General features: G+C 56.4%; 1 protein-coding gene across 5 annotated transcripts in view; it reads left to right on the forward strand.

The window, feature by feature from the left end:
- LGR6 (leucine rich repeat containing G protein-coupled receptor 6) overlaps window positions 1-15,745 on the forward strand; it is a 168,106-nt gene that overhangs the window by 117,409 nt on the left and 34,952 nt on the right. For all 5 annotated transcript variants that reach the window (XM_075910202.2, XM_075910201.2, XM_075910204.2 and 2 more), the window contains one exon: window positions 2,583-2,654. In XM_075910202.2, the coding sequence (XP_075766317.2) occupies window positions 2,583-2,654 (72 nt within the window). The remainder of the gene's footprint in view (window positions 1-2,582; window positions 2,655-15,745) is intronic.

The following is a 15,745-nucleotide window of genomic DNA, read 5'->3' on the forward strand; positions in this document are numbered from 1 at the left end:
CAGAATAATAAACCCTCCTTTCACAAGGAATAACGCCTATTTCGAAATGACTATTTTGAAATAGTGGTAGTGTGGATGCTCCACTGCTGCAATTTCAAACTAGCTTCTCCCCAGGACCATTCAGAATAATTACTCCCCAGTGCTTCCTGGAGCTCTAAATCGAGGTAGCGCGTCCACATTAGGGGAGCCTGCCTCGGACTAAGTTCGAGGCTTCCCTGTAGTGTGGATGTGCTATTTTGAAATAGTTATTTCAGGAGTTATTATGGTATTTTGAAATACCCTTAGGCTATGTCTACAGTGGCAGCTTCTTGCGCAAGCACAATGTGCTTGCGCAAAAACTTGCCGGCTGTCTACACTGCTCGCGCGTTCTTGCGCAAGTAAATTTACAGTACAGCATTGTAAAACAGGGCTTCTTCCGAAAGAGTTATCCCTCTCCCTACAAGGAATAAGCCCTCTTGCACAAGAGCTCTTCCACAAGAGGGCAGTGTAGACAAGCAACATGAATTTCATGCGCAAGATGCCCCTATGGTTAAAATGGCCATCAGAGCTTTCTTGCGCAAGAAAGCATCCACACTGCCATGGTTGCTTTTGCGCAAGAGCCCATGCCAGTGTAGACGCGCTCTTGTGGAAGACTTTTTGCACAAGAACTCTTTCACAAAACAGTTCTTCTGCAAGAAGCTGCCAGTGTAGACGTAGCCTTAGGGAGGTGGTGTTCAGAAAAAAATTCTTCTCACTAAAAGCTACATGTACTCTAGGAGATTATGCTGGCATAGCTACAATGACACAGCGGCACCGCTATATCCGCGGTGTCCAACCAATTCTGAAGCAGTAGCCACTATAGCGGCTACTGCTATAGCCAACTAGCCACACTATTCTGAAAATAATTTTGTGAGCCAGCTAGCCACACTCAACCGGCCAAATAGCCACAGGTGGCTAGTGGCTAGTCTGCTGGATACCACAGCACTATGTAGTCCCTATAGTGTAGGCATGGCCACAGAAATAACACACATAGGACTTCTCAGTGCAGGAATCCTACACTACAGATGGGAATGTACCATGCCTGGAGTCTCAATGACAGATGCAATGAGGGAGTTTGCTACCCACAGCACCCTGACTGTAGAGACGGCACACAACTCTCCAGCAGCAGAAATGACCCCCAGGGCCTCGTAATGCACAGGCCTTCGTGCCTCAGAAATAACACACCCAGTGTGCAGTACATGGCACCGTGACACAAGAAGATGAAGAGAGGAGAAAACAGGGAAAGAACTGCTGATTCTGTGTGGATAATACACATCGGTAGGTCATGTTAGCCACGCAGCTCCGGGGTTAGACATTTTTATAGCAATAAACAGAAGATAACCTCGATTGCAGTCAAACTGGAGGGAATCCAGGAGTCTAAATCTGGAAGTCGTTCCCTCCTTCTGCAAGCAAGAGACAATAAAGCTGTGGCTGCGGACATCAGGGCATTGAACTAAAAGGCCGAGACTCATGGGGCTCAGAGGTTTTATATTTTTTGTTCTGAAAACACATCTGGGGAAATGCAGCCAGGACTCCGCCCACGCACTGAGATCGGTGGGGCAGGGGTGTAAATGAGGACAGGGCGTTGGACCGTAGATGTTGTCGCGTTCATTGCAGAAGGATGTCTGTGCTTAGTCTACCTGTAGCTACTCATGAGCCCTAATACTAAGAATGGTGGTGGAAGATGCTCTCCCCGATAGTTCCCAAAATGTGCCGCTGAGCTTTTCAAACCCAGGGACTCCTGCTAAAATGAAGGGGAGCTTGGGAAGCTTCTGCCTGAGCCGCCCCAGGGATGCAAATGGCTCACGACACGTGCACTGGGCAGGAAACTCTTTTGCCCGTGTTGCATCTGTGCAGCTCGATGTTGAGCGGTTGTGCAAACTGAATGTCGCTTGCCAAGAGTCAAGGCCGTTCATGGGACAGTGTCCAAATTCCGAGGCAGGGCATGGGAGGGTGCTAAGTTGCTGGACCACACACTGTCTTCTACCCCTCTAGTTTGCTCGGATGCACCTCTGTGCCTTTCTTCCGAAGGGGAAAGGGCTCCCCAAGTCTCCACCCTGAGCATGCACCCCTTTCCCGCTGCACCCTGGGCAAGTCTGGACCCTGCCCACTAGCGTTACTCACAACATAGGCAGCTTTCACTCCCGCAAAGGAAGGGCGGGCACGCTGTTTACACCCGCCCTGCGGGGTTCTCCTGCCGTCGGCCAGGCAGGAGTGTGGCCAGTGCCCTCTGTGGCCTTGGGTCCCGTGCAGTAGCCCTCCTTCTTACCCTTTAACTCCAGCCCAGCCTTTCTCTGCAGAATTACAGGTTGTGTGGCACAGGTGGTCCGGGGAGTTTTTATAGCACTAGGGGCGCAAGAAGGAGAGAGGCTGAGAGTCTCTGATCGACCTTGCTCTTGTTTTCTGTACCCGGTGGCCGTAGTGAGGGTCGGGTGGTTCTCCCATGTCTGTGAGGCGCATGTCCTGCCCCAGTGCCCTTCGTGCACTAAGCCGCCCTCAGTCACCGCTGCTCAGGGGGCTGCTGGAGAAAGGCCCCACATAAACTTCTCCCCTTTTCTCCACAGGCACCTTCACAACAACCGGATCCAGAGCCTGGGAATCAACAGCTTCGAAGGGCTGCACAGCCTGGAAACTCTGTGAGTCACCGTTTTCTCTTCCGTGCACAACAACGCCCTCTGCGAAGGGCTTCCCTGCCAGCTCAGCCCGCGCGGGCGCCGGACGTACCCATGCCAGGCTCGTGACACTCAGCCACGGCCTTCCCTTGCACGGAGGCTTGGGGGCTGGGCCGTGTGCCTTGCAGGGCAGTTGCAAATGTGGGGTTGCTGGAAGGAACTGGCATGTTTGGCAGCTTATTTGCCACCTCGTGTTGTATCGTTTTGCTTCCTTCTTATCATCTTATTACCCTTGAGGAAAATGCTTTGAGATTAAGTCGTTCCACCAGCCTTGACGGCCCATTACTGCTCTCTAGCTCCACTATTCCCTCAAGCTATGGGGCCTGGCATGCATACAGCTGCTCACAAAAGTGGGGAGCTGGACCCTGCCCCTACACTCACTGGCTGTACCCCCCTGGGGTTACAGAGTGATGACCTTTATTGCAATCTGCTGCTTTGCCCTTGTTTCTTATCACGCTGCTGCCCCCAATTACACACTCGGCCTTTCACCCCTCGCTGTCAGCCTCTGCCCCTCAGCCGTTATTTCTGCTCACGCTTCCTCTGTCTGGACATCGGGGCCTTCTCAGGTGTCTCAAGCTGGACACCCCAAAACAGAGGCCAGTAAATATTAGTGACCAGGTCTACAATATATTAGCCAAGATGTTTTATAAGCACCCGAAGCTAAAGATAGGGTTGCCAGATACTTTCACAAAAAATACCAAAGATGGCAGGGGAAAAAAATTGGTCAAGCAAAAAAAAAAAATCGGGGCACTGTGCTTTTAAATCCCTATGCTCCCCCCCACCCCTGCCAGATGCCTCAAGGAGGAATGTCCTAAGCGGCCTTTTACCGGACAGAGGCTGCAAATACCAGACACCTAGCAACCCTAGCAAAGACTGTGTCCTGGTCTGGCTGTCCAAGGTGGAGGGAGGCCTGTTCTTGGCTAGTGTCTAGAAGCCACTGCTGTTAACAGTCATCGTCCTTATTAATAACCAAGTCCCTGGCATAGTCCTGTGGCAGGCTGGCATCAGCACTGCTGGGCTCCCAGGTGCCTGGGAGTCAGGGGTGAGCCCTGCTGTAGGACATGCGCTGCCAGCACACAGGACTGCTCCTAGCTCCCCGCCCTGACGTGGTGCTCCAGTTCAGGAGAGAGCGCAGGGCCCCGCCCGCGAGGAGGCTGTGTGGCTGCCATGTGAACCGCCCGGGTGGAATGAGCCGCCCACTGGCCTCATGCGAAAAACAAACAAACACGCAAATAAATCCAGGCTCCACGATGTCCAAGGAGGCGGCGACTTGCCCTCGGCTGCACAGAAACCTCTCCCTGCGTGCTGACCTCGGGCAGGACCCAGCGAGCCGCGGGGAAGAAGGGGATGGGAATTAGCCGGGACGACGTGTCCTGTCATAAAAGTGTCACTCAGAGAGACGGGCCTTTCCGGGAGGTCGTTTGAGCTGCTGCAGGCAAACTAGTGGGCCTAGATCGTCAAAAGTCTTGAGGCGCCCAACTCCCCCTGGGGCTTGTGTACCGTTGAGGAGCTGGGCCGGGGTGACGCCTCTCTTGACGGGACGTGTTGTCCCTCACCTTTGGACCCACAGAGCCAGAGGCGCCCAGAGCGGTTGGGACGGCGCTCTGGCTTGCCGCTGCTGACAGCATTTATAATGGAGTCGGGGCTGGAGGCTCTTGGTTGCCATGGCAATGCGTGTGGGGCGCGTGCCTGGAGAAAGAGGGGTTTTAAGAAAGACACCTTGGATCGGGGAAGGAAGCCGAGTCGCAGGTGGCGTCTGAGCACCAGCCCCGCTTGGGGTCAGTGGGGGGCAGTCCTGTGCATGACTGATAGCAGTGTGGGTCAGCTAGCACCTTCGTGGGTTACAGCCTCCCCTAAGCCCAGGGGCCCAGCGAGCGAGGAGTGACAGCAGCTGGAGCCCTGGGCCCTTTAAATTGCTGCCGGAGCACCTCACCATGCACTCTGGGCAGCCCTAAGGGCTGGGAGGGGGTGTGCCGTGCTCCAGGCGGGGGCTGGGAGAGGGCGCACTGCGCTCCGGGCAGAGGGTGGGAGGGGGCGCGCCGTACTCCAAGAGGGGGCTGGGAGGGGGTGCCCAGGGGCCCTGGAGGCTCTCGGCTGTGCTGCCCCCGTGTAAAATGGAGGGTGAGCGAACCAGGGACCAGCTGGGAGAAGAGGAATCTCCCTGTGGCTGGATCTCGTTTCCCACTGACTGGTGTGTGTGTGTGTGTCTGGCGGGCAAAGCCAGGGCAGTTTGCTGTGCCTGTTCCACAGCGGGGGCATCGAGGTGTGTCTCACTGACGGAGAACAGCCGCTCACTGGTCACGATTTCATTGTGTGGGTTCGTTTCCAGACCCAGGTGACACTTTTCTTGGCCTGGCCATGTAGGTGGCTCCAGATTCCCACCTGCCTTCGGTCTGTGCCGAGGGGATAGAGTCTAGCTGGGACGTGGCTCCCTCGGGCCCTGCCCACGGTGGGAAATACCAATCAGGCACCACCTCTGTGGCTGGAGACTTGTGCTTTGTCGACTGGGCTGTGCAGGAGTGAAGTGTGTGAACGGCAGAGGCACCCCAGGCCTCACAGTCACGGTTCCTGAGTGCACCACTGGGGGCACATGTCCTGGAACGGGCAGGGCTCATGGATTTGCACTGGTGCTGCAGTCCATAAAAGGGGTTGGGCCGTGGGCACCCACCCTTAGCTTCGTGGGGCTCCCTGGGAGGGTTCTGCCTCTCTAGCCACTAGACCATACTGCCTCCCCTCTGCACACCTCCTTCAAACTTCTCCCTCCTATCTCCAGTATGGGCCGAGGCTGAAGATACTTTCTTAATCTCGCTTGTGCTTTGGAAGCGGTGCTGTAACCACGTGGGTCCCAGGATGTCAGAGTGACAAGGTGGGTGAGGTAATGTCTTTAATTGGACCGACTTCCGTTGGCGAGAGGGGCAGGTTTTGACGCTGACACGGCGCCCGGCCTCAGGGGCTCCATGAAAGCGTGCCCAGCCGAGAGCTGTGCGCAACTCGAAAGCTTGGCTGTGTGAGTCTCTCACCACAGACGTTGGTCCAATAGAAGCTATTTCCTCACGCACCGTCAGGGCCATCCCTCGCAATGCTGAGGCCCAAGGCAGCTCAGCACACCCACCAACGGGGGAGGGGCAAAGGGGCAATTGCCCCAGGGCCTGGCAATTCAAAGGAACCTGGAGCTCCTGGCTATCACCACTAATACTGCGGTGGGCCCCCTCTGAGGGCTGGGGGGCAGCTGCTGCAGTCTGAATGGTGCGAAGGGCTGACTGCCCTCGGCCCCGCCCCTTCTGCCCTCGGCCCCGCCCCTTCTGCCCTCGGCCCCGCCCCTTCTGGGGGGAAGAACTGCCTCCCCACACCTTGCCCCAGGGCCCCCAGTGGCTAGCAGCCCTGCTGCAGCATAGCACCTGCTCTGTGGGCAGGGGCATTATGGGGGCAGAAGCTATGGGGTGCAGGAGCACTGCAGGGCGGGGAGACTCGCAGCCGGTGAGAGGTGTGGGCCATGGCAAGCGGCAGGAGCCTGAGGACCGGAGGACTCGGGAGGAACAACAGGCAGCCATGCCACCTGCCACTGCTCCTCTGAGTCCTCCAGTCCCCAGGCTCACGCCGCTTGCGGCTCCCTGCTAACTGGTGTGTGGTAGCTGGGCTCAGCACACAGGGCTGCTGGCCAGGAGTTGGGGCTGACTGTGGGAACCAGCACTGGGCCTGTGGGCAGGGGAGCCAGCTAGGGCATGGGGCTGGCCACCAGAGCCAATACACAGCATGCAGCTGTCAGGCAATTTGGTGTGCCCCACATTTTATGGTACCCTACTCAGCGGTGTGGCTTCTGTTTTGGGAGGGATGGGCCGTGCCCGCCGTGTCTCTCTCAGTTGCTTTTTACCTCAGATTAGGACTAAATTTGAACATTGATATTTAACCCGTTCTTCAGGGTCAGATTCTGCTCCCAGGTGCGGTATGGGTCCAGGTATGGGTCCAGGTATGGGTCCAAGTCGAGCCAAGTCAATGAGATGGCCAGGCAGAGACCCTGCTCCGGTGCTTCCAAGAGGCGTGTTTTGTTCCATTGCCGATAGGAAGCCATGCTGTTATGGATATTACTTTGAAAGCTCAGCAGAGTGGAGTCCTTTGGGGTGGGCTTTTCAGATCCAGTGATGGGAGCTAGAGCCAGTTACCAGACCGGAGATTCCCCCACCATGTCTCGAGAGCTGCGTGGGCCGGGATGGGCAGGCCGAGGGATCGTCCTTTCTAAAATACAAGCAGGTCGTAATGTAGATGCAAGGGAGATAGTCTGGATTTCTCCTGAACGTGCCCAGTCTGTGCAAAGAGAGATCACAGTGAGAACGTCATCTGAGCAGACTGCTGTGCTCACTACTCACCTGGGAAGAGGTAAAGAAAAGTCGTGTGAGCTCCCTGCCCTCTGTGCTGGCCCTGCGGCAGCTGGCACATGAGTGGGAGAGATCTCTGCTAGCCTAGGGAGTAGTGCCCCACCAGGCATCTGGGCATTCCCCCTTCACAACAGGCATGTATATGGCATGAGCAGCAGCCCCTTCTCCCAGCTGGCCAGGACGGGGCAGGCCCCCAAACGAGGCAGGAGAACACGGCTCGGTGAAAGTGTTTGCCCTGCAGCCTTGCTGCTGTGATGTTGGTCTATCTCCCACCCTTACTCTCAAAGATTTTCATGTGAACTACTTACTCAGGCCTTATTCAGTATTTCCCTGGAAGGGCATGTCCCCCTCTGGCGATCCCAGATCTTCAGTATTTAGCCATTTCTCATGCAAGATAACAGGAAGTCTCTGTCTCATGTGGTTTGGCAACTGTTGAAGAAACCCAGTGAGGCGTGTCACCACCAGTTCACCTGGGGTAGAGGAGAATACACAAGGAGCCACACTGACACAATGAGACTGTGGAAAGAAGCCCCGGTAGGGGGGCAGCCGTGGAGCCAAGACTGATTGAGAGGTGCCTGGTTTTGGGCCTGTCTGCTCAGACTCCTGAGGAGACTGGGGATAAATCGCAAGGCTCAAGAGACCGTATGAGGCATATTTTTAATACAGGACCTGTGCCATGAGTAGGAGAACAGGGCGGTATTCCTTTAAATCAGTTTTGAGCCCTCTCATGGTGCTGGCGGTATTCTAGGAGCTGCTGCTAGGTCTGGTGTATTCTGTCCAGTTAGTAAACGCAGCTCTATGGAGCCCTCTGGGCCCGTGGGCTTTCCACTTCATGTGACTGCTGTGGAACAAGCCAAAGTGGCATCCTTTGATACCGAAGAGCTGGGCAAGCAAGCAACGAACCCCAGTAGGAACAAGAGGGCAAAAGCCAGAGGCCCGGTTGGGTTATGGGGAGAGGAGAGGGCAGAACTTCAGCGCAGGGGGCGAAAAGGATGAAACGAAGGAGCCGAGTGGGGCGAAGGAAACCCACAAGCTCCAGAAGGCGCAGAAGCGAGGGACAGCCGAAGCTGAGACGCCAGCCACGGCCTGAGCCCAGCCGACGTAGTGAGTCCTGTGCGCCTTGTAAAACCTACGGCAGAACGTGCTGCGTCCGGGGCTCCTGGACACACGCCGCACAGGGCCCGGCAGCGCATGCACGCTAGCTCGAGGTTCAACCACCCATCTCCCGAATCTGTAGCTGCAGCCACGGCACCTTCCAACACCCCTGTCCTGGAGCAAGTGGGGGAAGGTCTCTTGTTTCCACAGGAACTCCTTGTTCTTCAGGGCCGCATCCATCGCACAAGCAACGATGAGGGGGCAGCCGAGGGGGGGGGGAGATCTCGGCATGCCTTCCCCTGAGGTGGTTCTGCCACATGCGCTCAGTGGGGTGGGGGAGGGTGTGCTCGCAGGCTCTGAAGACGCAGCCTCTTCTGCCAAAGCTGCAGGAAGGGGTGTTTGCGGCCCGGGGTGCCGGTTCCCATCGCATCAGTGGCAAAGAGACGCGTCTGGGCAAGCCGGCAGGGCCTGTGATATGCTAATAGGGTAAGTGGGCGGCAAGGCAAGGATTCCGGCGTGTCTCTGAACTTGGGTGCCTCTCAACTGAACGCTGGCTTTCACTGGAGCCGTCAAACGGTGTCGTGTGCTGGGGCAAGGGGCTCGGCTCTGGCTCACCCATGGGCCTGCATCCCTCCCGGCTCGCCGTACATGCGCCCCCCTGAGGCCCTGCAAACCAGGGTGTGGCTGGGCACACGCAGTGACGGACACGCTAGGCATTGTTGTTGGCCTGAGGGCCAGCTGGGATCTGGGCCCTGTTGGGTTGGGTGCTGCCCCAGACAGCTGCCCCTGGAAGGGGCTATAACAGAGTTTAAAGAGAAGCTAGATCATTTCATGGAGGTTAGGTCCATAAACGGCTATTAGCCAGGGGATAAAATGGTGTCTGTGGCCTCTGTTTGTCAGAGGCTGGAGAGAGATGGCAGGAGACAAATCGCTTGATCATTGTCTTCGGTCCACCCTCTCTGGGGCACCTGGTGCTGGCCACTGTCGGTAGACAGGATACTGGGCTAGATGGACCTGACGTGAGAGAGAGCGGAGCGAAGAGAGGCCGGGGGGCAGGCCGTCCCTAGGGCAAGGGGATTGGGGGCTGCAGGGAGCAATGAGGGCGGGATGAGCCGAGGCGGGGCAAGGCCTTGACAGACGAGAGGGGCACGAAGCAGGGGAGGAGCGACCCTTCCAGACAAGGAGAGAGGAGAGAACGTCGGAGGCAGAATAAGAGACAAGGCGGAGACGGATGTGCAGAGGGGCCGCTCTTCTGTGTAGCAGACTCCCGCAGGGGCTCAGACCCCAGGGGGACAGGCGCAGCCTAGGTACCTCAGCAGACCCAAATAGGTTGAATAGAGAGGAGCGGGAGAGAAAGACCAGGGGCGGGTAAAGAAGGACCTGCCGGCCCAGCATGGCGGTGAGTGAGGGGGTGGATTTCTGGCTGCTCCTGTAATGCTCTTCTACAGTGACAGTCAGGGCCTCTGCGGGGGGCTCCGGGGCAGGGTTCAGACTGTTTCCGCTCTGAACGCCCTGGCTCCACTCAGGCCTCCCCCAGGGTTGGGTCAGCGGGTGGAGCAAGTCTCGGCCCACATGGCGCACGGGCAGCGTACACCCCCCCCCCCATGCAATACGGGTACGTCCCACTTCTCTGGGGTGACCTGCTTGCTCCCCATCTCCGCGACGTACAGACAGAGCCAGGCCGACCGCCTGGGAGTTCCCGTCCACTGCTCCAGGGCCAGCTCTCCTGGGCTGCTCTCTGCGGGGCGCCCAGCACAGGGGGGCTGTGTAAATAACCATAAACACCCCATCTTCGTCCCCTGCCACCTCCCCCCGTAACCCCACCCCAACCCGTCCCCCATGTGACCCCATCCCCCCAGACTGCCCAGCCCCACCTTCCCATCCCCCCAATCCTACCCCAGCCCACCCCGTGTGACCCCATCCCCCCAGACTGCCCAGCCTCACCTTCCCATCCCCCCAAGTCCTACCCCAGCCCACCCCCGTCACCCCATACCCCCAGCCTTACCTCACCCGTCATCCCCAGCTCCCCAGGGTTATTCCGTCAGTCTCGTAATGAGAGACCAAGGCCAACAGCCTCCCCAAAGTCGCCCTTCACTCTCCGGGCTGCTCTGCCTGCCCTCTCTGTCCCCCAGCCTCCGCTTCCTGGAGTCCCCCTCCAGGCCTGCGTGGCCTCCGCTTCCTGCCAGTGAGGGGCTGTGTCAGGGCAGCTCTTGCACTGGGGGAACGAGCTCCCTGCCCCAGACATGTGAGTGTGAAGCAGGGTCTGGCCAAAGGGCGGGAGCGCCGGCTGGAGCGGGTCCTCACAGGGGCAGGCGGAGGACGTGCTCCACCATGCAGCTCCCATGCACACACGCCTGGCTCCTGAGCCTCCATCTCCCTGCTCCTTCCCACCCAGCAGCACCCTCTGCCTTCCTTGGCCTGGGTCCCTGCCACAGCTCTGCCCAGACCCCTCAATCGCTGGCCCTGTTAGCCTAGCCCCATGCACAGCTCTGCCAGCGTCTCTCAATGCTGCCCCACAGCCCCCTCTGCCAGCCCTGCCCAGTGCTCTGCATGCCTCACGAATGCCTGTCAGCCGGGCTTTGAGCCATGTCCCTCCGGATGGCAACAGCGCTCTGTGCCGCCAGCCCGGTCATAGCCGCACGGCTGAAGTCGTGTGCGCTGAGTGACCAAGGTCCCCCCATCGCTCTGTACATTGCGGTCCATTTCCTTTGTGTCCTAAGTGCTGGGGGCCTGTGTCTGCAGGACCCCCCAGGACCGCCCGCCTCTCAAAGGCTCGTGTCCAGCTTGTGAACTGAATCAGCTGGAATTGGAACCACATTTCATTCCGTACCTTCGCCGGTTACAGAACAGACAAACACTGGTTGGAACAGACACTTTCTGGGCACGGCGACATCTCTAAATAGGAAACAGTCCTGCTAGAGCGGGCCTGGCAGTGGGAGACGGACGAGGCAGGAGCTACAGACAGACGCCTTCCCCCTCCAGTGCAAGTTTCAATCCCTCGATAGTGACACAAACACTCAACGGGGGGCAAAGATGGGGCTGTTTCCATGCAAGGCTGGTAAGAATAAATGCCTGGATGCAAGCAACGCTCCAGCTAGCCAAAAAGCATGCTCTGGGGAGCTCTGATTGATCCCCAAAGCTGGACGCTAGGTATTTTCTCTGCCAGGGTTTGCAGTGCTCTGCTTAGAGGGAAAGGCATTTGCGCAGGTGAGAAACAGCCAGCCTCGTGTCCCCCCACCCCACCCCACAGCCTCACTTCTCCCACAAGCAGGGAGCCAGGCCAGAGGGCACATGGAACCTACCTCCCTTCATTCTGCGTTTTGTACAGCACCAAGCACGTGGTGCCAACGGGAGACAAACTCGCCTCTTCCCTGGCATTCATGTTCAGGGGGGCTTCGACCACTGCTCCTCTCCGGCTGAGACTTGGCTACAGCTTTCCCACTCGGACACTGGTTTCTCTCCTGCACCTGTTACCTCTTGTCCTTCAGCCAGCAAGCTCCTTGCGGCTGTGTGTGTCGCTCACCGCCTGGCACCATGGAGTCCGAACAAGCTGTGGCCTCGAGATGCTACCTCATAAATATGAAATAATTCATCATTACTGGCAGCTTAATATGGTTTAATGGGACTGGCTGGCCTGGGAATGGGCTGCTTTAGGCCACCGGTTCAACTCCAGCTGTGGCTGCTAGCCACCTAAACTTGTTACCATTGTGATTTGGTGGCCTCTATGAACAGCACGTAGGCCCCCATCCAGCAGTCAGCTCAGTGGGGGAGATCCCAATGTCCTGTACATAGTCCTGTTGTAGCCAAGAACCGTTGTGTCTGGGCATTTTGAAGGGAGCCCGTGTGGTTTTCTAACACCTATGAACACGGGAACTGCCAGACTAGATCAGACCGAAGATCCATCCAGCCCAGGATCCTGTCTGTCGACAGTGGCCAAGGCCAGGTGCCCCAGAGCGAATGAACAGAATGAATAATCATCAAGTGATCCCTCTCTGTCACCCATTCCCAGCGTCTGACACATACACAGACTAGGGACACCATCCCTGCCCAGCCTGGCTAATAGCCATTGGTGGACGTAACCTCCATGGATTTATCTAGCTCTTTTTTAACCCTATTACAGTCCTGGTCTTCACAACCTCCTCTGGCAAGGAGAGGGTGGAGCAATAACTCTCATTTAACTAGGTGTCTGCACTGTATTGGCAGCTCTCCAGCTGATGGTGTGGGCAGACCACCCATGCTGGTATCCTAAGCTTCCTTCCCATTCAAAGGCAGGAGTGGGTGTCTCTGATCCCGCTCAGCCGGAAGCTCTGGGTGAGCTATTCTTGCCTGTGCCATAGAGGTGATCATAATGGGCACTCTAGGTTTTATACCGATGAATCAATGATGCTTGATTTGCTCACTATAACCAGCACTGCCGGTAACCCAGGTCGCCCACAGTCTGGAGAGCTGCCAGGTAGGCGCACACCCCACCGTAACGCCCTCGTGGTGTGCCTGGCATGGCGTCGATCTAGTATCCGCGCCGGCTGATGGAGACTGCTGGAGGGAGGTTTAGTGTCATCGCAGACTTTGCAGTGGGAATGAAGTCACCAGCAACTGTCTCACCTCCAGTTTCTAACCTTATGCCATCTGCGGGTTTATTAGCTGCAAATCTGTGCTGTTTTGTGGTTTATGGCTGAATTTATAGTTCCATTTAATTTGGGGGTTTGGCTTTCTTTGTGGAACCACTAATAGCCTCTAACAGGCAGAAAATTGAAATGCACTTATCTTGTTCTCCCACCCACCCCTGTTTTTTTTTTTCCTGGACCATTTTAAGTGATTAATAATTCCAGGCTGTGCATTGTCAGCTTCAAATCGCCCTGGCAGTTACGGTCTGACATAATGACTGCTCTGATGTCAATTTGTTTTTATTTCTAAGTAAACAACAGAGTTGGTTGAGCTCTTCCAAATATGAAGCTAGAGGCACTCTATAAAATGAAGGATAAATAGCATCCCAGCCAGCTCACGATGGCTCCAGCGGATGACGGGGAGAGGGGGGTGACCTTTAAGCAGCTTTCATGAGAACGCGCGGCACAGCCACAATCGCCGGGAGCGCCCAAGCGCCGTGTCCTAGTGCTCGGCGAAGCGCCGTGGTATTTTTATGATAATGGCTCTCGCACACCATTCCCCACAGTGCGTGGCAGGCCGGTTTGGCTTTGATCATGCGCAAAACACCCTCGTGTGAGGCCGGTGTCATTTATTTCTGACGTGGCACTCCACTCGCACGGTGCTAGGGAGGATGGGAACACGGTCGTGTGCCAGCATCTTCCCACCAGGGTGGGCCCAGGAGCCTGGTTCCCAGCGGGGGCAGGGAGAAGAGAGCCGCCCAGCACCCAGCAGCAAAGAGCACCCAGATCATGCAGTAGGGGATGCACAAATTCAGGCTGTAGACCTGGCTCATCCAAGAAGGCCCCTCCCCTCTCCTCCCCGGCCTGCCCCCAGGAGGAGTCCTGGACCAACACAGGTAGAAACCTGCAGCAGCACCCCGCTGTAGAACAGCGCCACCTGGTGGCAAGCACGGCCTTTCGCAGCCTTCCCCATGTCTCCGCAAGGACCAAAACGATTGTGAAGACGAGAAAAAAACTTTAGTGGACTTAGATTTATAGCCGGTGGGAGAAAACAATATCCCAAGGTGTTTTTATAAAGATTTTTTCACATGACACAGCCAGGTATCAGGCACTACAGACTCTCGCGCGCGCGCTCTACTAGAAGACTTTCCCGCCATTGTCTGGGTCTGTTTTGGGACTGGCGCTTTGAGGGTTGTATGGCCCACCCACTGGCTTCTCCCCAGGGCCGCCTTAGGGGGGCAGGGACCTCACGACCTGTCTACCAGCTTCTCCCTAGAGTCAGCCCAGGACAGGATGGACCACATGGGCTGCCCATGGGCTTCTGCCCAGGGCCGGACAGGGTGGCCGAGTCCATGCAAGCCGGCTTCTGGCTTCTATTTGGGGCTGGGCACATTGGGTGCCTGGTCCCCACAAGCTTGGGGTGGCAGGAGCTATGCTGCTGGCCAGTGACTGCTCCCCAGGGCTGGCACATTTGCTGGCCCCCAGTGGTCATTCATGAGTATAACTGTTCCTGCTATCACACCCTCTTCCTTTCCATGTGATGTGACACAATCCCATTCCAGGCACATCCCATTCTCCTGGCATGACCAACCCCATACCTTGCTTTACGTGAGGATAAAAGGAAGCTGCCTACCGAATTTGGTGGTCCTAGTTCTTACCATTTAGGAGGAGTCCTTGAACAAATAGACTCGCAGAAGGATGGTGTCCTAGTGGACAGACAGACAGATGCACAAACTCTCTCAAATAGAGAGCTCTTCATCTACCACATCTGTCTCTCATCTTTATACTCCCTTCATCAGCATTGTACTTGAGTACCTGGAGAATGTGCTTTTCAACTAGATTTCCGTGAGTTTTTAGAGAACATGGGTGAGATTCCCCACCCTTCTCTGGTCTCTTTACTCCACCTAACAGGGTCGAAGGTGCATAAAGTGGCTGGAAAATATTCGGATCTGGCCAGGGGAGAATGCCCCCAGCACGGGCCCAACAGAAGGAAAACATAACAATGCTGCCTCCCAAGGCTCCCGTCCCAAGTCTGGTGTGGGGCTGGGGGAAGTCAGATGCCAGGTGATCCTAGCGGTGATTACTGTACCTTCAACAGGCCCCCTCAGGGCAAAGTTATATTGAGTGCTCCAGGGCAGCCCAGGGTCAGGACACAAAGGTGGCAAGAAGGCACTAAAGCATTCCCTTCCCTTGGGTTGTACATTCCCTTCTCTCAGAGGCACCGTTCAGCATCCCAGGAGAAGAAAAGCTAGGAAGGCCCCAGTGCTGTAGCCATGGGCGACTTCCTTCTCCAATCCTGGCTCCACAAATAGGGCCTCTTCGGGTGTAGAGACTCTGTGGGTGAAGCCATGTCCCCACTGAAGTCAATGCCAAAACGCCTTCTGGCCTGCCCTAGGGCCAGGCGTTCTGCCTTGTCCAGCTTCCCAAAACACAGAATTAAAGTTCCGTCACCCACAGGAAAACCAGGGCAGGTTAGACAAGGTGAACAAGGTCTCATCCTTATGGAGAAGTATCTCTGGCTGCATCCTAGCAGAATTAGCTTGGCTGAACATTCAGAAGGGTCCCGCTACCATGTGGCTTGTCACAGCTGCAGCTCTCTCGAGCTGAGGAATCTGGGAAGTACCTGTCCTCTTTAGCCAATGCCCTTACTCATCCTTGCAGCTTCCCTCCCATTGGTGGGAGTGGAAGGGTGCTGGTTTGCTCTCTACAGAACAGGGCCAGAGATCTTCCCACTGGAAGCCAAGTCTGAAGTTTTTCTCAGTAGTTACAGGAGGGCTTTTTTGCATGAGTCAGATTTGGGGACAAGTCAGAGAAGTGAAAACATCTCTCTGCTTCTTGGCCACACTGCATTGAGTGAGATGGAAACTCAACGCAGATCAGCATTTTTGGGCGTGGGGTGCACCCCGGAGATGGACCAGCCAGCCTGGCATAGATTGAGACAGATAGGCCTCTAACGCCACAGAGCAGAGGTGCTGGCAGATGC

Source organism: Pelodiscus sinensis, chromosome 27 (assembly GCF_052426305.1).
Source record: "Pelodiscus sinensis isolate ZL-2025 chromosome 27, ASM5242630v1, whole genome shotgun sequence".
Lineage (NCBI taxonomy): Eukaryota > Metazoa > Chordata > Testudines > Trionychidae > Pelodiscus > Pelodiscus sinensis.